Source organism: Poecile atricapillus, chromosome W (assembly GCF_030490865.1).
Source record: "Poecile atricapillus isolate bPoeAtr1 chromosome W, bPoeAtr1.hap1, whole genome shotgun sequence".
Classification (NCBI taxonomy): domain Eukaryota; kingdom Metazoa; phylum Chordata; class Aves; order Passeriformes; family Paridae; genus Poecile; species Poecile atricapillus.
The window spans coordinates 47,323,995-47,350,008 of record NC_081288.1 but is presented as its reverse complement, the minus strand read 5'-3'; the positions used below and the strand labels follow the sequence as shown (position 1 = coordinate 47,350,008).

The following is a 26,014-nucleotide window of genomic DNA, read 5'->3' as shown; positions in this document are numbered from 1 at the left end:
CAAACCCAGATCAGCTCCTTTTCCAAGTGACTCCCCTCAGTTTATATACTTGTTTATATACTTTTTCTGTGGTGTGGAATATCCCTTTGGTCAGTGCTGAAATAGGCACTCCCAGCTATGCACTACTGAATCTTGAAATCACCAGCATTAACTTAATTTTAGGCATTCACCAAATGTCTGATAAAGCAACCAACAACTTGTCACTGCTGACTCAGGACTTTAACCTTTTAACATTAAGTACCTGAACACAATGAAACACAATGTATTAAGGAAACCTCAGTACAACAACTTTTTAGTTAGAAACTTTTAGGCTGTAAACTTGTAACATTATTGCTTGAATAGCATTTATTACAAAACATTTATAAAATTACTATGAATTACAAGATACATTTTTTTGCTGCACATACTTTTCCAGGGCTTTTTGTAAACCAGATGTCTATGCAAACAGGAAATTCATGCTGGCTGCCCATGGCTTCTTTAACTTCTGTTAGACCAGCCTGCTGTAAGAGCTTTACTCCAATGAATTAAATCCATTTAGAGTTTGGAATGATTTTGAAATATTCCAAAGTATTTTGGCAATATTTTTTTCCCTTATCTGTTTGAATCAAAATCTACAAATTTTACCTGTTCATGACTTAAACATGTTATTCTCCCTTATGTTCTTGGCATTACATGTAAAATGCCAACTTTGTACAATATTCCTGCAATCTTTCATTAAGTGGAATCTTAAAAATCACATTTCATTATTTCTCTCAGACAGACTGTTGCATAACATGAAGGATCAAGGTCAAATGATATATGAAGAGAGAGTTTTAAATCATTCAGATGGTTGTCCTCAATTTTGATCTCTTTTTCACTACTTTCCAAAAAATATGAGAGATTCTGAACATTTTTCAAAATGAATCTGTAGCATCCAGGTATATTCAGCTGTAACGGAGACACTCTGAATTTGCACAACTCCAGCTCATCCTTAGAAAGCCTTTCATGGTACCATTGTCCAACTTTATTGCTGGGGTACTTGATACTATGTCCCACCATTGGAAGAACCACCTTCAAAGAAAAAAACAAATATATTTGAGGTAATGCTCACCCATTCCCCTTTAAATAAATGTGATCACTTAAAATGTGTTTAAATCTTTTGTTTTGGGGCCTGAAATAGTGAACCAGCAGATTCTCTTGTGAAATGAAGCTGTGCGTGGCAGGTACATTGAATGTAATTAAAGCAGAAAAAATAATCAATGTACCAGGATTCGTAAAACAAAGCAGTATACAGCAGTAAAGACATTCAGTTGCCATATAGTCAGTTGCCATGCAAGACTTCACAACTACACTCTGAAACCTTCAAAAATTAGAATGTCAACTGCTTTTGAAAGTTTTTCCCAGTAGACTGAAATCTTTCCCGAATTATTCTGCTTCAGGATAAATATTGCCATACTTCAAATGACACTGTACTTATTTCCACTACAAAGAAAATTTGTTATGAGAGTGGAAATTAGCTTACATGTATTTTCTTTGATGAACATTCTGGCAGGGATGGAGAATGCACCAGTTAAATTAATCACATTATTTAAAACAAAACATTTTAATCAAATGAAAAGATCAACAACTCAGCATTTTTTATACAGACTTACTTGGTATATAGAGTATTTGTTAGCTGATTCTTCTGAAGCAGTGACTACATGAACCTGACAAGATATTCAAGAAGAAAAAAAACACCAACCTTTTAAAAAGTAAAAACATATGTTTTCTTTTAGGAATTATGCACTGTACTCACAAACTTGCAAAGAATATTAAGGTTATTTGACTACTGCAGGGGCAATAAACTCATGTATGAAAAAAATCTTAAGATATGCTTACTTTAAATTAATCAGTGATGATGGCATTACCACTACTATTCTTTGAATCTGAAGTTAACAAAGTCAATGCTAGCTTGTGCTTCATCAGCAAATGTAAAAATACAAAGAAAAATGTTTTATATTAAGAAGGAATATATCTACATAAAACTCAGTAGCTCAATACTGAATTTAATACATCTGCTTTTAATTTTATTTTACCTAATTATTTCATTAACATTCACTCTAAAAAATATTGGTAAAGAAAAATCTCAGTTGAAACACAAGCTACTCCATAGGGACTGGAGGTAACCTTTCAAATGCTCTTGCCCTCAAATTTGTTAGAGGTTTATCCAAAAGAAATTAATTACATTCTGCCTCTGCACACACCTATTTATTCTCCAGTAAAATACCGCACAGTTGATGATTGATCTGATCAGGAGAAAGATAGACATATAAAGATATCCAGCTGAAAACACTGCCAAGTCCGCCACTAAACCCTTATCACATACCTCCAGGGATGGTGTCTCAACCACTTCTCTGTGCAGCCTGTTCCAGTGCTTGATAACCCTTTTGGTGAAGAATATTTTCTAATACACAATCTAAATTTTTCTGGCACAACTTGAGGCTATTTCTTCTTGTCCTACCACTTGCTACTTGGCAACTGTCTTCACAATAAGGTATGCTAACCCTAAAAGAAGAGAGCACTTCAGAATGAACTTCAGCATGTCAGAACCTGGGACCAGACACTTCACTGCCGGATTCTACTCACTGGCTGACCTATGGCTTCATGCATAGCTCCCAGGCTGAGCTATGGGCAAGCAGAAGCACCCCCTTGCCCTTTACTACCTTACCAAGAAGACTGCTGCATTTTTTGAACAGCTGCTACCAGTTTAGAGCCAGCACCAGTGAAATTGTGCTAAACATGTTTTGCCTCTGTAGCTGCAACGGGATTATTAGCTCAGCCTGAGGCCACCTTTCACCCTGAACTCACACTCAGCATTGTATTTAGGAAAGGCCTGATGTGGAGAGCAAGACTCAGATCTGCACTGACCAGTAATATGGGTACACTCAGAGTCTACTCTGAAAGTCTTACCCAGTCAGACCCTAAGAAGAACATTATATACTATGGAGACTAAATTTTCACATGTATCATTTCCAACCTTCTGTTCCTTCCTCTCAGTTGAACAAAATGAACAGCCAAAACAGATTAAAGCTTGTAAGTCTATTTATGGTGAAACAAAAAAAAATAAAAATAAAAAATCATACATCATGTGTTTTAACTTTGTTACAAATATTAAATATTTTAATGAATGAACCAAAATAAAGGCATTAGAGTATGCCTGCTTATGGATTCAAGTGCATTAAGTTGTTTGGGTTTTTTTTGTTGTTGCTGTTTTTCTTTTTACAAGAACTACTTTACAAGAAGACTCACCTTGTCATTCAGGGAAATGCTTTCATCATTTTCTTCCAAGAAGACAAGATCACCCTCAACCACTTTTGAGCCATAAGTCTTCAGCCTATATGATGCCGCTTCATTCCAAATTTTACTGCAATAAGCATGGACATAGAATATGCGCAACGAGTGAGGAATGTTGAGCCATCCTTTGGTACAACCTTCCTGATTTACACCGTAGCGATTTAAAGCTCGTAGCAACATCTTCTCTCTTACTTTAAATTCTGGCAGCATCACAAGCGTGCCCTTTGCATCTTCTGATATAAACAAAAATAACCATGTCAGTAATCCCTGATTATTCAAGTATTACCTGACATTTAAAAAGACAAAATAAACAAATAGGGAAAAAAGCTGTCAATCATGTCTACATGCTTTGATTATTTCCTTTCCTTCAACGTGTCACGTTAGACAAATTTCATCTTGTGTGCCTATCAACACAGACCCATGATTTTTTTCTGTTTCATGCACTATAAATTAAACTAGCTATCATTCAGTTGTTTGGCCTAATTTGAACAATTTTGTTTTTTAGAATCTTCCTTTATACTCAAAAGGGGTTTTTTTGAACCAGGTAACTGAAAGTATAAACCAAGCTATAAAAGAATATTAAATCTCTACTTCTCATCATTTCACAAGATGTATTTCACAGCAGGTAAGAACCATGTCTTTATTTTAAAGGCAAAAATTACATTGGCCTCAGGGAAGTCTGACCCTTAACCAAGATGAAAATGCATTTAATCAGATTTTTACTACATTATATAAATGCTGTATGTTTAAAATTTTATGGGTTTTTTCTTTTCATATTACAAGTGATTACCTGATGAAGCCTTTTGCACAGACTTCTACGTCTGCTTTCAGGAAAAGGCAAGCAGCTGCTTTCAGGGTTCACATTAATGTTTTTCCATGCATCATACAGCCATGTACAGAACAGAATCATTCATCTTATATTTTTTTGTGAAATCAAACATACCTTTGTCTTTTAGAGCTATTTATCATAATTGGTATGTCAATCTAAAGTGATAAGCAGGCTAATAGATGTGGAATATTTGAAAAGAAAAATACATTTGAAGTTGAGAGCGACTTCAAATTGGTGAGAAAGTTCAGATGAATAATAAAAGCAATAAATATGGCAAACAGAGCACTCTACTTGGCACACTACTGCCTTTGACCTATTTTGCTGATTTTAGTTCAAGAAAGAAAGAAAGTAGATGTGTTAAGTTCTGAGTATGTGTTGAGTGCTGCATTCCTGAATACTCCCTCACTAGGGAGAAGTTCATTATCCAAAAGCAGACAAATTGAAGTAGGCCAGAACTCCTCAGATAAATCTTAGTCTCTTGTATTATGATACACAGTGTTTGCTTCTCTATTTTCTTGCACCTGTAGTACATTAATTTTCCACTATTTTGCACATTTAGGGACTCATCCTCATACAATTTTTAAATGTGCAACTCTATTGAGTTTCACAGAATCAAGTATAAATGGCATAAAGCAGAGGAAAATAAAAAGTATCTCCCTGTGCAGCAACACCTTGTTACCTCACAATATTGACTCTACATAAATACATGGACAATTTAAGTGGACATACCAGTTTGAAGAAAGTATCTTTTTGCACTGTTTACAGGATCATCAGTATCTTCGGGTGTGAAAAATAACTTCACAGCTTCCACCTTAAAAGAACAATTTATTTTGTTTTCAGTTAAATACGACTATTTCTTCAGCCAAACAGATTATCATGCATCTGATTCTGCCTTAACATACACTGCAAGCTCTCAATATTAAATCAGTTCTTTACAGTCAAAATCAAATTTGCCCTTTCACAGAAGATCCCTTGAATCACAGAACAATGTATTGTGTCCCTTCTCAGATTAAAAAGAGGTTTTAGTCACCCAGAAAATGTAAAAGTTCTCAAAGCTCTGTGAGAAACCAATCACTTTCTTAGTCATCCAGCTCAAACTTCTCCACCTGAAATTGTCATCATTCTATCCTGAACAGGAAGGCTCCTTCCTTCCATCCTGCATGCTTCATACAAAATTTAGACTGAGACTTTCCAGACTTTAGTATGAGACTTTCCACAGTCTCATACAAAGGGACAACTATTTTTTATTTTGTTTTTTAATACTAATCTGTATTAGGTTAGATGACACTGTGACAAGGAAAACACTACAGTAATCTCTGCTACTTGCAATATATGAAGAGCTGCTCAATTCACTAGCACTTCTACCAACCTGTGACACCTGGCTCTTGTCCTCCTCTGTGTTGGACTGTGCAAGCACATACTGGCACATTTTTAATATGAATAGTAGTTCCTAATTATTTCAAATTAAAGTAACTAAGTCAAGACTAAGGATTTAAATCATTACTCCTCAGGGACTGGCATCTGGTCCAACTGCTATCTGATGTCAGATACATCAACAGCAACTTTCATGGGCTGCCCTCAAATCTTGAATCTTGTATTTGAAAGATAAGTTTTCCTGATTTTTCTCAGAATCAAAACAAGATTAGAAGGATACTCAAGTATCTTTTTGACTTTGTAGTGTCTGATTAGTGTTTTACCTGTGCCAAACACTGTATCACATACACTGAAAAGTACATTACTCTTATCTTATTAATTATTACTTAATAAGCTCAGAACTGAGAGCTTGGGAAAATAGTCAACGAATAATGGAAAACAGCAATCTCTTCTATACAGCAGATAAATTACCGCAGTATTGAAAAAGCAAATCCTTTCTTATGAGCTTATGTGACATTCTTAAGAATAAATAGACCCCCAGCAGGATAAAGAAGTTACAGTTCAGAGGCAATCAGGACCATGAATAAACACTGTATGAAGACTGCCTCTTTTCAGTGTTCAAACCCTGTATGGAATGCAACCACTTTCCTGCCAACTGGCATGATGACAATCCCAATCACATTCCAATCACAGACAGAACTATCACTCCAGAACTATTTAAAGCTTCACTTGCTGTTTAAAAAAAGGTTTTAGTTTCAGTATGAATATCTTCATGCTTATGTTGTTATCAAAAATGATCTAGCAATTGCTCCAGCACACAGATGAATTTATCTCACAAATGAAATTATTCACTCAGAAGGTCAACTCCAGTGCTAGATATTGCAACAGTAGTATGAAATTCTCTTGACAGTAAGTACTCAAATTACAAAATGGAAATACCATTTTTTCATTCAGTAAAGCCAATCCTATTTGATCTGTCTGAACAATTTGTCCTTGCCCAAATCGCTGAGGTCCATAGTAATTCACAAAACCTTTTATCTAGAATGAGAAAGAATAAACACGTTACATGCATGAAAGTACTGCACATGATTAATAAGACCGGGCATACAACACACAATACACATCTATATTTACATCCAAAATGCATAAAACCAGAATCAGAAGTAACATGAAATAAAAGAAATACTCATATACCATTGCAAAATTCTGGCACTAAAAAGACGTCTAAAAAGACTATCAAGTTCTACCATTGTCTTCACATCACTAGAAAGATCCCAGGTAAATGAAACAAATTATTTCTATATAGTTAATTATTATAATTGTAATTATAGGTCAAGTCAAAGTAATTAAGCTTTTTAAATGTGTCAGAATATGGAATCTCTACTCAAGCAAATGCAGCACAGCTAATGAACTGGACATTTTTTCTTAAAAACACTAATCTTTTTCACATGAGATAATTTCTGTTATTGCAATATAAAGGTCAAAGGTGAACACTTCTTTGAATTGGGATTTTAAATCAGATGAATTCAAGGTCACATGTGAGAAGTAAAATCACAGTTATGTGACCTAAGGAGAACACCTTTTTCCACAAAACAGTAAGTATACATGGAGCAGACAAACAAAATCATATACTTGTTTTGCAAATGGCTATTAAGTTCAAATTTTATAATCTTGCTTGGGACACCTATAGGTCCCATACACAATTTTGCTATCACCGAAGATGAAAAATGCATATTTTGGATTAATACATATCCTGTTTTGTCATTCATCTTCTGACCAGTAAGGTAAATCTAATAAAGCAAGACACACAGTCATAGGAATTTGTGTTTATTTTCCAAACAGCAAAATAAAACAAATAAGATGGAGTGAAGAAAGCATTATAGTACCAGCTGAATACTTTCCTCAATAATAAAATTAATTTCCAAAGTACATGTAATGTATTTTGCTTTTTCACACTGGATAGTTTTTATTCAAAATTTTATTCCTGGATTAATCTTCTTAAAGCAATTTATATTATAGTCATTATTTTGAAAGATAGGACAAGACAATAAATACTGTAAAAAACATCTACTGGTTTTCCGTTCCATTATTTTCTTTTATTTTTCTTAATGGTTTACGAATGTCTGATGATCAGAGTTTCCTTCAGGGACTACAGAAAACAGAATCAAAATCCACTGCATTTCAGGGGAATCCTTCTCGGAGATGGACATTCCACATATGTTCATACCATTAAAGTTTTTCATCCAAGCCAACCATGCATGTTCCTCACATAACCAAAAAAGGCAACCAGCTGTCATGTGCACTGAGCATATGTGTGTATATACACATGTCACATACACATTATATGGGTGTGTAAGTACATTGTTACCCCCTTCATCTGCCACAGAGAGACCCATCATTTTGGGTGTAGCAATCCCTCTTATATCCATATTCATTTGTTACTGAATTCCCCTTGTCTTTTGCTGCCCCACACTGGGGTCTCCAGTCTGTAACACAAAATCAATTCACTTGTAGTCCCTTCTTGGAAGGTAATTTTACTCCTGATTCCCTAAAAAATGCAGGAAGGACAGAAAATGAAAAAAGCACCAAACTTGGAAAATATTGCCATTGTTGTGCTATTTCAGGCATTTTCCTTAAAAGTATTTTTTGTAACAGTAAATAGCTCATTATCAGCAACCATGAGCCTTTCTTACCTCAACACTTTCTATTGCTTCAGATATTCTCTCCTTCAGATCTGCAGAAGAGTCATGACTGTGGTGTTGGAGATCTCTCACAACTATGTCAAAGTGATTGCCCTTCAGCTGACCAAGTCTGAGGTGCTGGCATGCTGGACGGATGTTGTATATTTTCATACCCTTTTTTTCCATTTTGTTTCCAATTTCCTTCAAGCTGAATAAATAATTAGGAAAAATTATAAACCATCCTCTACTAAAGCTATACAACTCCTAATGAATGTCTTTTTCACCTTTGCACTGACACTAAAAATACTTTAAAAATGAAATGGGTTGTAAAACAATTATTATGAGAAAACCAAATCAAATGCAGAGATAGAAGTCTTAAAATTTAGTTATAATCCAGAAATACTTTATAAATATTTGCATCATTGGCATTTTTATTATATTGACAGATGCTGGAATAAAGCAATTCATCAAACTTTCTCAGAGTAACTGCAATGAATTTTTAATTTTTTAACATGAAAAACTAGTCATTTTCTTACTCTTCACTCCTCAAAATCTGTTTTTTATTAAAGAGAAAGGCAAAGAAAAGGTAATGTGCTGTAGCAGACTCCAAAACACAATTGCTCTTTCTCAGTCAGCTTTAACATAAACAATTCAACATGCTGATTCTTTGGGTGTGCTCACACATGCTAGTAATTGGAAACACACCTGACAGTTCAAATATTTATCCTTTAAAATATCCACTCAATCTCTTGTTCTTATGTGTAAGTAACAGTCATTCAAATCAAAGGAAAATTTCAGCATAAGAGCTTGAATTCTAAGCAGTATTTTAATAACTTCATAAACTCTTTATTTATAAAAAATATTTATTTATCCTGCTGTGTGGATGCATTTATCTATTTTTCTTCATCATTTAAACACTAACGTGAAGTTTTGCTAATTATCTCTTGGACAACTGGCCTCCAGTTTCCAGTGGAGTTTTACCATTGACTTGAGTGGTAAGTTGGTTATTTCCTAAAGCCACAAAAGATTAAAGCAATTTCCACTGTGCTCTATACAGCCAAGGGGAAGACACATCAAGAACATTTCAAGAGATCGTACCATTTTGATACTTATTAATACCAAAACCTAGATGCTGAACTGCTTGCACCCAGATTCCAAGTACCTCTCAGGAGTCACCTTCTTCACAACCATAGGCTGCAAAGTGATAGCCTTCTTATCTTTGATGCCAGTGTAACTGAAGTCTGAAGGAAGAACATCAAGTTCAGCTGCCAACAAGCTGATTGCTTCTAGCGTTTCTAGGTTTTCTTTCTGAAGGGTGAAAGCTGAAACAATCATCTCAGAATTATTAGGAACTCCCCTTTATGTTTCAGTGCTCTGCCATGACAGATGGGCAGGTTCTTCTTTCCCTCAAACTGTAATAGCTTGTAAACTGCAAAGAAACTGAAAACTAAAGCAAATGGGACTTTTACAGCACAGAAGGAAAAAAATAAAAACATTACACAAAACTCAGACCAACCAAAAAACCATGATGCCTTTAAAAATATTACCTCGTAAAATGCAACAGACATTCATGGATGTATTGCAAGAAACATTCTCTGTATCAGAAACTGCTTTAAAGAATGAGATCATAAGTCAAATTTAACCTTACTAACTCGTTCAATATCTACATGCACCTCCTAAACTCCCACAATTACTTTCAAGGGAAAGCTATCACCCTGGAAAAGCCAGAGTTAGTTAGTGGCTACAATCAAAAGAACCATAACCACTACCAGTGAGCAGTTAATGTCAAATCACTGCAGTAACTTGATTCCTCCATTTCATTCTGCAGGGATGTAACAGCACTGCACTGATAATGATTTATTTCAACATAAACAATGGGTCGACTAGGCCTATGTGTCATATAAAAATGATCCTGAGTTTCAGTCTTTCTACAGAACACCATAATACCTGTCATTTTCACTAACAATTAGGTATTTACCTGTATAAACATCTTGCTTCTCCTGAAAACCACCAGCAGACCTTTTTCTGGACCATTTTTTTTCTCGAAACCGTACCATTATTGACATATTTGGCTGATCATTGACATCTGTCACAGTAAAAGATTTTGTTTCTAAAAGCTTTCCAAACTTTCTGTTGATAAAGTGGTGAACTATTTTTCTGTGCTCTTTGTTTCCATCAGGCTCAAAGGAAAATGTAGAATTTTCTATCTTTGCATCTAAAAATTTAAAGAAATCACTTGTTTCCTTTTCAGTCACTAACTGACAAAGTTCTCTGTAATCAGGATTTTCTTTTACAATAATCTCTTTGTCTTTTGTAACAGTGACTAGAAAGGGGAATTTCTGCCTAACAGCACTGTGTAAATCCGCTCGAATTTTCTTGTCCAACCTGGGTCCTAGCGAGAACTCCCTAGTGCCAGCATCCGTGTTGTTTTCCAAGCCCCACGCATCCTTCAGATCACAAGCAAATTTGCTGAGTAGCTCGCTCACGGGCTTGCCGAGTAAGGACTCCAGCACAGGGGCCTCCCCGAAACCGGACTGCAGCTCGGGGTCTCCCTCACGCTCACTTTTGCTGGGGGATGCGCCTGCCGCCCGGCTTGGGCCGCGCCCTGGGGGCCCGGGCGCAGCATCCCGGGGGCACTCGGGGGCACCCGGGCCGGGGCGCTCCGTCCTTCGCTTTTTGGGCTCCCGCGGGCACGGGCTGCCCTGTGCCGGCGGCGCTTCGCTGGTCTTCTGGAGCAATCCAGCCCGGGTGTCCCTGAGGAAGAGTTCGGGCACCTCGAGCTCTGTCACTAGGAAGTCCCTCGGAGAGTTTTTGATGGTGCCGCGGAAGCCGGTGTGCTCCGTCACGTAACTGAAGGAGGGCAGCATGGCTGCGGCCTGCCCTGCTCCCGGCCAGGCCCGCCGCACCTGCAGCGGGCGGAAAGGAAACAGGGAGAGGGGCGGAACAGAATCAACTACTACCAAAAGGGCTGCTGAAAGGCGGGACGAGAGGCAGGCAGGCAGGGATGGATGGACGGATGCATGGATGGATGCATGGATGGACGGATGGATGGACGGATGGATGCAGGGACGCAGGCAGGGACAGACACAGAGGGCAGGGAGCCCCACGCGCCTCCGAGAGCCGCCGCCTGGGGGCGCCACGGCCTCCTCCCATCAAAGGGGCCCACGGACGTTTCCAAGTTCCCCAGGGCCGGGGAGAATGACGAGGCAACGAGCCCAACGAGCCCCCCCCCATCGCGGCCAGACATGGGGCGCGCCGGGGGCGGGGCCCTTTCGGCCGCCTATGGGAAGGCCAGGTGGGAGAGCGCTTCCGCTGTGTCCTCACCGCGCCGGTGACATCAGAGGCACCGGGGGATGGGCCCGACTCCCTTAAAGGGGAAGCGTTGAAATTGGGGCGGGGAAGCGGCGCGGCGGTAACTCCCGGTGGGAGGCGGGGCGCGTGGGCCGGGGGATCGGGGGCGCCGCGGCCCGGAAGCGACGGTGAGGCGACTCCGGGAGGCCGCCGCTGCGGGGTGCAGGGGGCGCTCGCAGCCGGGAATGGTGGGCGGGAGCTGCGCCGCCGGGGGTGGCCGGGCCGGGGGGCGGCTGTGGCGCCCCGCTGGGCGGCCGCTTCCCGGCCAACCGCACGGGTAACCCCTGTGTCCCACCAGGAGCGGAGGATGGGCGAGCCCGTGACGGATTCCACGTACGTCCGCTGCCTGAGCTACGGGCTCTTGAGGCGGCTGGCAGAGTTCATCGACCCGCAGGAAGGGTGGAAGAAACTTGCGGTGGATATAACCAACCCGTCCGGTGAAAGCAGATATAGCCAAGTGCATATAAGGTCTTACATATACGTCCGTAACATTAACTCGTGCATTACCCGTTCAACACAAATACCTTGTTAATCCTGTTTTCCACCCCGTTACTCTAATTTGCTGCACTTTGTATGCCGGTGGGCACTTGGGTTTTACAATCCCGTTTCCTTAGGGGCCGCAAGGTAATTACTCCTAATTGTTCTGCAACTCAGTTTTTAAGTAAGCCTCAGAAAATTGACTGAAGAAATTAGGATTAATTAGAGCTACAGACATGGGTATTTTTAGCAATATAGCAGCGGCTGCATAACTTTCTGTACCCTAAAGATTATTAGACGTTGGTCTTACTGTGCCCAAGAGACTGCTAGAGTGTAACTCCCAATTGACTCTTTCCAAGAAAATGCCCAACAAATGTGGGGAGCCCGAGGCATAAAGCTAACAAGTTTACGTGAGAGGTAATGCTCGCAATATTTTATGAGCGCCTCATTGCTTGAAGGGCTTGTTGGATCCTTGTTGAAGCTGTTTCAAAGACTGAGGTTTTTTGATGTTGTATATATCATCTTGGGTTTTCAGTCTTTTCTAGTGATAGTAGGACTAAATCTTTGTTTTTCTTTCAATAGTAGTACTAACTCAGAATACTGGATCTAATTTTCTTCTTAATGCCCATCACAAAATATTCAAAATGGAGTATGAATGCTAAATTGATGCAAAGCAATTGTTTCTGCCATTTGAGCTGGGTCTGACTTACTCTCTGTCTCTGGCTGACATTCTCTTCTCTGTTAGTCCAAGGTGCCAATATATTATGGATCCTAGATGAATAGCTGAAGCCATGTATATGTGTATTTCCCATAGTTTTTCCCATATTTTGCATGGTGTTCCCACGGTTTTAAATGTGTTTAGGTTTTTTTGGCTGTGTTTTCAGAAGATTTGTGATTTTTGCAGTATGTTCAATTTTTTTTTTCAATATGGATTTTTATTTTTTGTAATTTGCCTTTGATCTCTTTCCCTTCATGCTTCTTGATGTAATTTTTTTCTTTTTTTTGAATATTGATTTTAACTTATCTTTTAAGGAGATTTGAGACATTTGTACAAATGGGAAAGAGCCCCACATGTGAATTGCTTTATGACTGGGGAACCACAAACTGCACGGTTGCTGATCTTGTGGATCTGCTGATTAGGAATCAGTTCCTAGCACCAGCAAGCCTTTTGCTTCCAGGTAACTGTTACTCTTGTACATTTTGTACTGTGTTCTCAGTTTTCTAAGATGCTAATGAGCTTCACACTGACTTAAAAATCAGAAAGGCTTAGGTTAAAATAACCCAACGTGAATATATTTTCCACTTTCTATCACTTGCAGTAACACTTTAAATAAGAGTTTCAAGTTTCAATGAGAGTGCTGGAGTTTACACATGGTAGCAGACTATAACCTGGTGATACATGTCTACTCATTTTCAAAAATACTGACATTAATATTACTTGTTTTTTTCTCTGGCTCTTAATGTAGTTAACACTTTTTCTAAATTCCCTTTTCAGAAGCCGTAAGGATGCCAGAAGAAGTTACATTACCTCTTTCTTCACAGGAAACCTTGCCTATACATGAGAAACAACTACCTGTACAGGAAATAGACGTGGCATCTGTAAAGCTTGTTTTAGCTCAGAGTACTGAGAGGCAGCATTCAGAGTCTTCCTACTTAAGTGAAGAAGACTGCAGCTCACAGTCCAGTAACACAGGTAGACGTTTACTTTGGTAGAATTTAGTGCTGGTTTTTTTGCTGATCAGTTCTTCAGCCCATGTGAAATAAGTCATAGCGGTGCATGAGAGTGATGACTCTATTTCTATCATGTGCATCTATGGGAAAGAGCATCTTGCCAGTAAGTCACCTAATTTGATGGAAAACTTAACTGTTAGTTAAACTGCTGTTTCTTTTTTGCCACACATAATCCTGTTGCCCATTTCCAATACTTATTTTAGCATCTCGTGCTTTAAAACTAGATTTTATATGTCAGAAATGACTGAGAATCTGAAGAAAAGATGACTAAAGAAGGCATTTTAGGAAAGTGTGTGGTTGAGCTATTCCTTCCTAAAGGTCTACTTTTGGGTTGCTGCCAGAAACATGATGTAACCTTGGCGTATTTTTTTAAATATAAGGCAGTCTGGCTCTCTCTGTGATCTGCTATACATCTAACTTCTACTACCTGCATCACAGGTATGAATCCAATATACAATCAGATGTGTGCTACAGTGCTAGTTGTGAAGAAAATTATGCATATATAATTATATGCGTTTATCTGCCTTTGTTTTGTGTTTCTGGTATCTTCATCACAGAGCTGGATGTAGGACTCCACTGTATCAGGTTTTGTGTGATAACACGTTTTTGTTTTAAGAGAACTGAAACAGAAAACCTTGTTCCTTAAGTGAAAACATAGTTTTGTGCTAAATGGCAATGTCTTTCAGATTTTCAGAATTTTTTGTTTCATGACTTGGAAAGCATTACAAATAATTTTGATGCCCGACCAGAATCAGCTGGAGGTAATAAACTGGGAGAAGGTGGCTTTGGCATTGTGTTCAAAGGCTACATCAATGGCAAAAACGTGGCTGTCAAGAAACTCATTGCTGTGAGTTGTCCTGGGAATTTTTCATTTTAATGACTGTGTACTTTATAGTATCGACTTGTTTACCTTGTTTATTGTGAAAAGTGCTGAGTGATACATTTCAAAAAGTGTTGTCACTATGTTACACATTAGTTGGATTAAGAAATTTATCCTTAGTCCCGTCAATGTTGTGAGTCAGCACAGTCGCAGGAGCTAATTCTTCCCTTTTCCATAGCTCTCCTTTGAGGGGCTAAACACATTGTTGGGAAGACCAGAGTGCTTCCTTAGTTGTTTTCCCCTTACCCTTCAGAAGTGCCAGAAGAGAAGGGGTCCTAAGGAAGCTTCCATTTCAGATTAGGATGGCTGAGATTCACAAGCTAAATATGTATTGTCACAGAATTTTAGTCTTCATACCACTGTTTTGTGTGGATATTGAATTTTGCTGACTGCTGAAACTAGATCCATTTATCTAGTTATACAGTGTTCCAAAGGATTTAAAGTCATGTTCTGATATTTTATTTTAGAACTGAGTAGAACGTGTATTGTGAAAAGTTAACTAAGAGAGGCTTACAATTCTTTTTTTTTTTTTAATGAACAACTGTGCATTTTATTATGAACCAGTGATGTTAATGTCAAATACTTCTTTTTATAGATGGTTGATGTTAGTGTTCAGGATTTGAAACAGCAGTTTGAGCAAGAAATAAACATAATGGCAAAGTGAGTACATCATTATACAATTTTTGTCTTTCTAACATAACAGTTTGCATGTTAACTGAAAATGTTTCTTATACAGCACAATCACATTTTGTTTGTTTTAAAGCATCACCACACAAACCTGGCTTTGTGCATTAGAGGTGAAACAAGTCATTGGGAATCAAGTTCCCTCTGCCTTATGTTTTCCTCAGATGTTGAGAGTCTTTCAGAGCAAATGTGGACAGGTATTTTTCTTTTGCTATAGGTGTCAGCATGAAAATTTAGTAGAATTACTTGGTTTCTCAAGTGACGGTGCTCAGCCATGCCTGGTGTATGAATACATGCCCAACGGTTCATTGCTTGACAGACTTGCTTGTCTGGTAAGTGAAATCTTTTCTAGCTTCCAATTGCCTTACTTTGCTAAGGTATAGGAATCTGTGGAATGTCTTTCAAATGGAACTCAAATGCAATGGCCAAATGATGTTTTACTACTTTCTTCTTGTGTTCTAATAACAAGTATTCTTCCAATAAGATTTTACACAAACATTTTAGATGGATTAAAGTCAAATCAGGTTGACAATACAACGTCATGTACTGGTACTTGAAGCATCACAGAGGCTTAGACTGACTATGCCTGTGTGAGGCTGTGCAGAGGGTGCTGCAGTCTTGTTCCCAGTTCTGATGTTGGCATGTTCTCTGCTGGTTCCTGAGATTCTGTGCTGTGAAATTGACCTTTGTTCATTGTCCTTGTGATAGTGGTTATAATACAATGCTCCTAGTCTGCTTGTCTCTTTCTGAAGTGCCTAAGTAAATGTGAATTCCATTTTTAAAAAATATTATTTTGTGTAAATGCTTCTGATTTAATCTTCTAGCCTTGGCCTTAAGTAAATAATAAGTTGCTTTGGTTTGTTGAGACAACTCTGTGTATCAAGGACACACAGTCCAATAGTAAGCGAGACAAGGCAGTGTTTGTTTTAATTTGTTGAAGGAGTTAAAAAAATCTGCTTAATACTAAGCAATTGCAGTTTCTGAGATTGTAATCTGGTGAACATTTTAAATTGGTGCTACTTCAAACCACCCTTGTCCTCAGACCTAAAATATTTGGCTTGCTTTTTTTTCTGCATTGATTCTCTGATTGTACTGTTTCAAGCATCTATCGGCTGGGAAAGGTCTGGAAAAGGGAACTGATCAGGCTGATGAAGTAATACTTGGTGAAAGATTTAATTTTCACCTGGAGACATTTCCTTCGTAGGGCTGCACAAATATTTCTGCTCCAGTGGGAAGGAAGTGGTGCTATGATGAGAATGAGTAGCAGTACTTGGGCAAAGGGCTAGCTCAGTTAGGACTGCTGTCTCAGTTTGGATTGATTAATTTGCTTGCATATGCTGCTACATGTGCAATTATTTTGTTTTTTTTAACTGAATCAGTGCAGAAGAGAGACATCTTAACTAAGAATAGTGCAAGTTTATTTGTAGAAATGAGCAGTGCTTAACAAGGGTGTGTATGAAAATGTTCATCCATGTAACGGGCCGTTATCATCAAGTGAGCTTAAAAGATTGGGGATAATTGCAAGGTGAAGGAGAAATCGGAGTCCTTTAGAAGGAAGAGACAAATTTATGATATAAATCAAGAAATCTAAATCAGAATCTATAAATTAGAAAGAATCTCTAATCAGATCAGAGATGTGAGTACTGTACTTGAACATATGTTCTTGCTGATGACTTCATTTTGTGCGTTCACTGGATGTGTTTGATGCACAGACTCTTGCTTGTATCATCTTATGTCTGGATGTTGAGCAGCCAAGGGAAGCGGTAGAATGGTGAGATACTGTAATCCACTTCCTTTGGCCCCTAACAAGATTAAGAGCTGGTTTTGAAAAGTAGGTGTACTTATTTCTAAGGTTTAGTTAGTAGCATGAATAAAGGTAAGCTCTCAAGAAATCCAAAACCACTGGAAGATTGACTTCTTGTTGTTAATAAAAGCTTTGGATTGCTTTGAATTACTTGCTTCGGCTTGAAGGCTCTGATATCAGTGCTAGTACAAAGTGGGAGTTGCAGAGATAACGGATAGCAGCTGGCCTTGGAGGGTCAGACTCAAACCAAGAACATTTTTTGCAACTGGCAACTTAATCTAGGGCAAAATGCAGGGAAAAAATGTACTGTGACAAAAGCATGCATTTCTGCCCAAGTAAGTTAAGAAATGTATGCTGGTAGTGTTTTTAATTATCTACTTGAAAACAATAAAACATAGCAAGAAGTCACTTTTGGGTTGTGGGGTTTTTGTATGCTTGTTTTGATTTATGTGTACGTATATATATTTTTCAGATTTTTACTTGCCTTTTCTTCTTCTTAATCTAGGATGAAACTCCACCAATTCCTTGGAATATGAGATGTAAAATTGTTCAAGGTACAGCAAATGGCATCAACTTTTTGCATGAAAATAATCATATTCACAGAGATATTAAAAGGTAAAAGCTGCAGACTATTGCTGGCTGCATTTTCACCTTTTCATCTTTCTTTTTTCTTTTTCATCTTTCCCCTGTTAAAGTAATTTTATAGAGAGCAAACTACAAAAAGCATTACTTCAGTCAAGGGCACAATCTTCTGCAAGTGACATCCATCACCACAATCTTGTCTGTGTCACAAGGACATGACCAGTACAGACTTCTGAAGATAATTATGGGGTTAGGACCATAGAATTACTTAGGGTGGAAAAGACCTTTAGCATCAAGTCCAGCCATTAACCAGCACTGCCCTGTACACTGCTAAACCATGTCCCCAGGTGCCCACATCCACATTTCTTTCAAATATCTCCAGGGCTGCTGACTTCACCACTTTCCTGGGCAACCTCTTTCACTGCTTCACTTGGTGAAGAAATTTTTCCTAACACCTAATTTAAACCTTCCATGGCACAAATTGAGACCATTTCCTCTTGTCCTATTGCTTTCTACTTGGGAGAGGAGACTGACCCCCACTTGGCTCCAGCCTCCTGTCAGACAATTGTAGGGAGCAATAAGGTCTCCCCTGAGCCTCCTTTTCTTCCAGCTCCCTCAGCTGCTGGACAGCTTTCCAGCCATGAGATTTGGCATTGTAATTGTAATTTGTGTTATAAATGTAATCTGTAAATTGTAAATTGCATCATAATCTGTTACTTTCATATAGTTGAGTGCCATGAGAACACACAAAATTCTGTTCTTTAATAACTGCTTCTAATGGAGCTGCTGTTGAACAACAATTAATCTTTAAATATGGAATTTTTCAGATAAAAACACACTTTTTTTTTCCTAGAGCACTTTTTTGGAGTGTCTCCTTTGATTTGCTTCTATTTTTTTATAATATATATGTATGTATATATATATATGTATTTTATAATATATGTATATGTAAAGTATATATATTGAAATATATATCTTATATATATGTGTATGATGTATATGTTTGTATATATATGCATAAAATATACAGTAAAATTACTTCAGTCAGGTTCATGAAGTTCAAGATTCTTCTATGATAATGAATGTTCATTGTTTGTTGTACCAGAGGTTTTTTTTTTTCCCCACGGATATCAGAACTCAGACTAAGTGAGGGTTTTGTTGTAGACTTTGGTTGGCTTTTTCTGGTGTTTTTGTTGTTTGTTTCCCATTTCCTGCTACAGTTTACTGTATTGTATTTTTTAAAAAGCAGCCCAGATCTTTGAAGTAAAGCCCCTAATGCCTTACTCCTTCTGAGGGTAAAGAAGGAGCAACTGACCAATTAAGTGTTATGGATGAATGTTTCAGTAGCTTTCTGGCTTCTGGCAACTCTGCTAAATACAGGCAACTTCATTTTTGTAACCTTTCAGATTTTGGGGAGCAAGCTTTTGCTTCATCTGCCTCATGTATGTGCTTGCTGCTTTGACAGTTTGTTTCTTCTTTCTTCCCTGCTTAAGCCTCTGGAGAAGTGTAATGACTGGAAGGGATGCACTTGTTACCTTACATTGCCTCTGCCCTTCTAACTGCTGTGAGTTGATCATTCTAGAAAATCGGGGTTTGGGGTTTTTTTTTGTTTGGATAACATTTTGCAATTTTTTGTGTGAATAGTTAAGTAGATTTGATTGGTACTATTAATAGTGCTGCCATTCCCAGATAACACTTAGATGAAGAGACATCTAAGAAGATTAACTTCAGTCTTCATTTTTCTGTGACATGTAGAGACCTTTCATAAACACACAGGCTCTAGAACAACTTCTCTAGGCTAGAGGGGACATGGTTTAATGTGTGTTCTCACAGCTGTTCATAGTTTTTTGAATTGGTTATGCCTAGGAAGTAGTTCAGTTCTCTTTTGAATCTTAAAAGTTGCAGTAAAACTTGCATTTGTTGTGTTCTTTTTGGTGTACCCCCAAAAAATGACCACTCTTTGGACTTGACTCAAGTTGATAAGAAGCTGACATTTATACATTTCTGAAGTTGTGATCTTGTTCTCTTTTTTTATTCTTATTTTTTTTTAAGAAGTTGAGCTTTAAACAGGAGACCAGTTGGTGGATGATGCCTTGACAAGTGTTTGGTCTTCTGTAGTGGTCATATATCTAGCATTACTTACAGCAGTTCTAATATCAAGTGATCCATTGTAATTTACAGCTGTATTGATTTTGTTCAGGTTTGGTGAAGAAGGGGAAGTTAGAAATATAACTTTCTAGTAAGTGTTACATGTTCTATTAGGCCATGTGGCTTTCTTATAGTTCCATTAAAGGGATCAGAAAAGAAGGATTTCATAAATATTAAATCAAGTTATTTTAAAATGGTTCTTAGTGGTACAAGTTTAAAACCCACTAGATTTCTGCTGTAATTCATTCCACTCTGTATTTTATGAAAGCTAAGGACTTTGAGATGAGCCTCATTTGTCAGGGTTGCTTTTTTTTTTTTAAGGAAAGTAAAAGCTGGAGGTCAAGTGAAAACACGGCACATACAATATTCTAGCAGTAATAAGTTTTCTGGTTTTCTTTCAAGACAAGAATGAGAGTATTATTATTCATTTGGCACATGAATTTATCATGGTTGACATAGTATTAGATAATAGATATAAAAACCCTGCTCTTGTTAGTTCTGAGAAGAGATTTAGACTATAAGAATTAAACTGTGATCCAGTAGAAGTTGAGCTAAGTATTCTCTATTGTGCCTCTTAAAGCCAAACCATAAATGTAACATAATTGGTCTGTTATAAGAGTGTTGTATTTCTAAGGTTTGGGGGTAGGGGGAGTGTTTAGATTTTTTCCTTGTGCTCTGTTGTTTTGCCTTTTTTTTTTTTTTTGGCATGCGTGCATGCACATACAAGAGAAAACATGGATGGATCTTGCAGTCAGCTCTTCATTTATTTAGAGGAAGGAATTTGGAAATTGAGCAATTGCCAACAAAACTAAATTTACATAACTTGTTTTATGAAATACCTTTAGATTTTCATGTAAATATCTTAGCTTTCAGGATAGTCAAAATAGTAGTTTACATCTGGTTCCTGAAGAATTACTAGTCTGTCATAAAACCTGTTTACTGTACTGTTTGGAAAATTCTTTTTTCTTTTTTGTTTTTTCCCCTCCTTCCCCTCTCCACCAGTGCAAATATCTTATTAACTGACACATACGTGCCTAAAATTTCTGACTTTGGCCTTGCAAGAGCATCTGTAACATTCACACAGACAATCATGACTGAAAGAATTGTTGGAACAGCAGCCTATATGGCACCTGAAGCTCTGCGAGGAGAGATCACACCAAAATCTGATATCTTCAGTTTCGGAGTAGTAAGTAGAACGTGGGCAATATATGACTTTTTTGGTAAATGATAAAAGCATACAAATAGAGTATCTAAAATAAAATTATTACTCTGGTCTATAATTTTTCTTTCTCCCTGTAGATATTTTCTTAAGATAGTGTTTCTAAACTTTGACTGTGTTAAAATCATTTGAATATGTTGATTTGCTATGTGAAGGACCAGACTAAAATAATATTCCAAGTTCTAGCTAAATGTGGTTTGAAGTGGTGTGGAACATTGTTTTTGCTTGCATGGTATTGCACGAAAGTGTAACTCAGGCTGAAAAAGAAGAAAATAATCCAAAAATGTTTTATTGTATTCAGCAATGATAAACTGCAAAAATACAATGCCCATGTTGGATTTGCCTTAGAGCTGAGTACAAAAAAGACATGAGCTTAATATTTGGAACAAAAATGAATCCATTCTGAACAGAGCCAAGACCCTACTCAATACTGACTCACTTCCTTCATAGCATTTAGTTTAATGGGAAGGTAGGCCTAACACTATGTTTGAATAGTTTGGAAATCTTCAGTCTTGCTGTGAAGGAACACAATGTAGAGTGAGAATAACTTGTGTTAAAATTTGTAAGCCATGCTGCTAGTAACAGTTAATGAAAATAAAGGCAGGAACAAAACCAATGAATTGTATAGAAAAACTTTGGAGAAACACAGATCCTGAAAGTATTTGTTGACAGGCTGGAGGTCAAGCTCCTTTTTTCAAATAATATGTGCTAAGTGTTACTCCATGCTTCATTTTCTGTTCTGATCTTTCTTCTTTCTCCTAGGTGTTACTAGAAATAATAACGGGTCTTCCTCCAGTAGATGAAAAGCGGGAGCCACAGTTGCTGGTATGTTCTTTATGTTTTCTCCTTCCCTCCAACTGCTCCAGGATTACTTTATATGAAATCCTAGTCAGTTAACAGGTTCTGAGACAATCAAATTAGTCATCAAAAAATGTAGTTGTGAAAACGGCTTTTTTTGTCAATGTTTGTCTTAGAGGTGAGGCTGAAACTTTTATCTCTTGGCTGGTAGATTTGTTCATCCCTTAAGGTCATCATCTCCTAATCTGATACTGGAATTCTTTGTTTTGGTACTGCTTCTTATTAAAATACCATTGTACTCTGTTAACATACTCCCAGATACTCTGGTAATTCCTCATTCTCTGAAACATGCCGAATTGTTCATCTCTTGTTTGTTTATTGTTCTGTATCAGTTTCCATCTTCTTTAACTTTAGTAACAATTTGCAAGTGCCATATGCTTTTAACCTTAGTGAAGCTTGAAATGTAAGGGCTTTTCTTGCACAGTAAGAGTGGATTGAATTTTCTTTACTATTCAGTTAGTAATTCAGTTGACTGATTAGGAAATTAATGTCTCAGAGTTCACTCTCTTGAATTAAAAACCTTACAAGACTTTTTATAATTTAGCTTTTCACATAGCTTAAAACTAAGTTCTGAACTAGTTAGTCCAAGATTTTCCTAGAATACTTTTTACATAAAGACCAATTTATTTATTAAGTATGAAATAACATGGAGGTCTGGATTGATTTTGTTCCATACTGTTTGGAGCAGTATAAATCACTTTCTTCCAAATATTTAGGAATACCAGTGTAGTATTAGTAGATTTTTCTTGTCCTTCTAAGCTATATCTTCTGGGGTTGCAGAAAAATTGTTGTGTTGAGCTTTTAAACACCTTGGAGAACTCAGGTTTTTTAAAGTGGGCTTTTTCAGAGATAGGATCTAATAAGGAATATGACTGGTACAGTTTATCTTTGTAATGTATTTTTGGGACCATAAAGAGAATGGTCAGTGTCAGACCATATGGCATCCTTAGCTTGAAAGGAAAATTTTGAGGCAGTTGAATGTTGGTCAGCAATTTCAGACTGACCCATAGAGGGAGATGATCTGCCTCTACTCATTGCCTCATATTTATTCATTTATGCTTCCTCAAACAGTATGTGTGATTACAGATAACCCACTTCAGGTGTGTTGGAACTGAGGCCTTTTGGTTTAAACTAGTCAGATTTAAAATTTGATTTCTGAATAGAAGTTTCCAGTAGATACCACAGTCACTGAGACTGGAGACAGAAGTTTGGTTTACAGAAAGAGACTTCATAAACATGATTAAAAAAATTATACCAACTTAAGATTGCATATTTGTGGGTTTTTAAGATATTTTATTGATTGAGCCTCTTCTCCTACAAAAGAAACAAGACTAGAAAACTGAGCCTCGAAGTGGGAGGCAGTTAAATCTGTATGATACAGCTTAAAGAAATTTTCTTTATGGTGTTGTGGTAATTAAAATTATATGGAATAAAAATAACTAATAAAAAATAATAGTTCATTTACACTCTCACATGCTGTTCAGATACTTAAAATGTTATCTGCTTGTTGGTTCAAAATCTCTCGTAGTTAAGTATAAAAGACGAAATTGAGGATGAGGATGCAACTATTGAGGATTATGTTGATGAAAAGATGAGTGACTGGGATGTACCTTCAATTCATAAAATGTATTCAATTGCTGATCGGTGTCTGAATGACAAAAAAACCAGAAGGCCAGACATTAAGATGGTATGTGGTCCTTCAGATAAAAGGCTTATTTTGGGGGGGTGGGTGGGTGTGTCCCCTGCATATGGTTACTGTATCAATTAATTACATTTCTGTCTGTTGTCTTCCAGGTCCAACAGCAGCTCCAAGAGATAAAAACTTCATAATGTGTTTCTTCTGACACACCAGTGTTTCTGTAATAGAGACACTAGTACCAAATTATTAATTAATATTTAGTGCAACATTATCAGTGGTTCTGCTTTCCAGAACTTTCTAGGCACATGTAAGGTGAGTTGTTAGCCTGTCAACAGCTCTTTCACGTATGTTTAGTCACTGGGCCCTTAACATGAGAAAACTCTTTCTTGTATTAACAAATTGCAGTGCTGTTACATCATCTTCTCCTGCAGCTTTTTAAATGCATTTCCATATTATAATCTGTTTGATTCTTTTTATTTCCAAATATCTAGTATGTCTGACAAAAAGGCGTTTGGGTAACTGGGCAAAATTTTGTTTTTTGCAAATTGCTTTCTTGATCAGGTGTACTAGACCTGTGTCTGTTGAAGACAAAACCATTTAATAGATATAATGGTACTTAATGTTGTCTTTTTGGGAAATGACAATAGTGTTACCCATTTAAAACAAGCGTCTACTTAATATTTTAGCTTGAGAGTTCATGTTAGTGTGAATGGTCTGGTACTGTTTGTGAATGTTCTCAAGTCTTTTTGGTATTAGTTTTAGGCAAATAAATGCTGCACGACATTTTCTAGGTTGTTTTTTTAATTTCAAGGATTCCCAAGCAAAATAGTTATCTTGCTGTGCAGATGCATTTACACTTGCAAATGCTTTCTTGCAGTGAACTCTATGATGACAAACGATTTAATTTTTATTCACAGGAAGACTCTTAGCTACTTTGACTATTTTAGGAGGATTGAGTATTTTTAGTACTTTAGGAGAGAAGTCCATATGGATTATAAATACAGATGGTTGCTTTTCTTAAAGGGGTCAGAATAGTGATGTGAAGACCAATTCCACGTTTTACTTAGTCAAATAATTAAGCTATTTTTAATGTATATGTTTTATATATATGTATGTATATTAACTAAATACAAAAATACACTTCAAAAACTCTAAATGGAAGGCTTTTTAAAATAGAAACATTGACAAATCAAAGCAGACTAAAAATGGAATGAAGGTGATTATTAAGACTCCAGATACTTTGGACTAAGTATGAATATATTACCATTGTAAATGAAAGATGTTATTTTCATATAAACTCATTTTGCACCTTGTGAACTTTCTTAATTGCTTAGGGATAGGAACATAGTCTGGCCTACAGTTAAATTTGGAATTCTATGATTATGTGTGACTTCATTCAGGAATATATATTTGTTGTAGGAAGAATATGATTTCTAATGTAATGATATCATTAGAATTCTAGCTATTAATTAATTTTGTATTGCCTTTTCAAACTGCTGGCTTAATTTAGAAAGAAGCATCTACCTAATGGCTTCTAGCTTTTTTTAGTATAAATTGTAGAAACCTGTTAATATAAATAAAAATTCTGCATTATTACTTCTTACTGCTATTAAAACCTTGAGCCTTGGAAATAATCATTTTATGTTCCTTGCATTTCTGTTAATAACATTATGGTAACCTTACAGCATGGAATAAAGCTGTACATATCTGAACCTGGAGAAAAAAGCTTCTAGAAAGCTAAATTAGAATAAGATCTGCTGAAGCCGTTCTTCAGTTTTAAGCATCTCCAGCTGTTATGTGAAGGTTTTTTACTAGATCATGTCTGCTTTTTACTATTCCTTGGAGCTGGAATACAACTCTGTTGTTGTCCAGAAGTGTGTTTGCTGTAGCAACTGTCAGCTCTGTTCACCTCTGGTGTGCTAGAATGTTTTTGTTCATACACCAACTGTGATATTCTTCAGTGTGAGGAGAATCTCTACTACAAGGATGGGAGTTCCTGCTCTGTTATACTAGACCATTACTATTTGCAGTGTTGATCTCAGCAGTGAGGTTTTGGCAGTAGTTTTCCCTTCCTCACTAAAAATGAAGCATGTTAGCTACTGTTTCATACAATTTAGAAAAAAGTTTTGAACTTTAGTGAATAAAAATATGAGGTAAATATGAAGTAAATGAAGTAAATATGAGGTAAATATGAAGTAGGTAAAATTAGCTAACTTGTGTGGCAAGTTTGGGTATTTTTTTAAATACATAGGGGACAAGGAGAAAGGGAAGTTCTTTCTCACTTGATTTTTTTTATTTTTTTGGAGGTCTTCATACAGTAAAGTCAACCTCTCTAGACGCTAACAGAGGATAAGAGTAGCTGACTTCAGTTTCTTTTGTTCCCTGCAACAACCTTATCCTAGAATACATACTTGTATTATTTACTATGAAAAGGCTTTCTAGGAC

The 26,014-nt window shown here is 37.0% G+C and overlaps 2 protein-coding genes across 7 annotated transcripts; one reads left to right on the top strand and one right to left on the bottom strand.

Annotated features, from left to right (window-relative positions):
* Positions 1–290: 290 nt before the first annotated feature.
* LOC131592474 (pseudouridylate synthase PUS7L-like) lies at positions 291–11,232 on the bottom strand. Its single transcript, XM_058864004.1, has 8 exons — positions 10,175–11,232; positions 9,359–9,518; positions 8,209–8,404; positions 6,455–6,553; positions 4,871–4,952; positions 3,268–3,545; positions 1,632–1,685; positions 291–1,050 (listed from the first exon to the last, which is right to left on the bottom strand). The coding sequence occupies exons 1-8, from the start codon at positions 11,061–11,063 to the stop codon at positions 727–729; spliced, it is 2,082 nt and encodes a 693-aa protein (XP_058719987.1). The 5' UTR covers positions 11,064–11,232; the 3' UTR covers positions 291–726.
* A 317-nt stretch (positions 11,233–11,549) lies between these two features.
* Positions 11,550–25,717, top strand: LOC131592216 (interleukin-1 receptor-associated kinase 4-like). Of its 6 annotated transcripts, none has more exons than XM_058863593.1 (11): positions 11,550–11,608; positions 11,846–12,015; positions 13,057–13,202; positions 13,520–13,717; positions 14,442–14,602; positions 15,231–15,295; positions 15,537–15,651; positions 17,629–17,738; positions 20,856–21,039; positions 21,835–21,897; positions 23,459–23,698. In XM_058863593.1, the coding sequence occupies exons 2-11, from the start codon at positions 11,855–11,857 to the stop codon at positions 23,696–23,698; spliced, it is 1,443 nt and encodes a 480-aa protein (XP_058719576.1). In that variant the 5' UTR covers positions 11,550–11,608; positions 11,846–11,854. The 6 variants fall into 6 exon arrangements, with proteins under 6 accessions (XP_058719576.1, XP_058719575.1, XP_058719577.1 ...); XM_058863592.1 differs by having other exon boundaries at positions 11,573–11,675; XM_058863594.1 differs by having other exon boundaries at positions 11,578–11,618.
* Positions 25,718–26,014: the final 297 nt, after the last annotated feature.

Coding starts and splice junctions, on each gene's coding strand:
- LOC131592474 (XM_058864004.1), bottom strand. CDS start 11,063: ATGCTGCCCTCCTTCAGTTACGTGACGGAGCACACCGGCTTCCGCGGC. Junction 9,519..10,174: donor GAAGCAAGATGTTTATACAG/GTAAATACCTAA, acceptor TGATTGTTTCAG/CTTTCACCCTTCAGAAAGAA. Junction 1,686..3,267: donor GCATTTCCCTGAATGACAAG/GTGAGTCTTCTT, acceptor ATATCTTGTCAG/GTTCATGTAGTCACTGCTTC.
- LOC131592216 (XM_058863593.1), top strand. CDS start 11,855: ATGGGCGAGCCCGTGACGGATTCCACGTACGTCCGCTGCCTGAGCTAC. Junction 14,603..15,230: donor CTGTCAAGAAACTCATTGCT/GTGAGTTGTCCT, acceptor TTCTTTTTATAG/ATGGTTGATGTTAGTGTTCA. Junction 15,296..15,536: donor GAAATAAACATAATGGCAAA/GTGAGTACATCA, acceptor CTTTTGCTATAG/GTGTCAGCATGAAAATTTAG.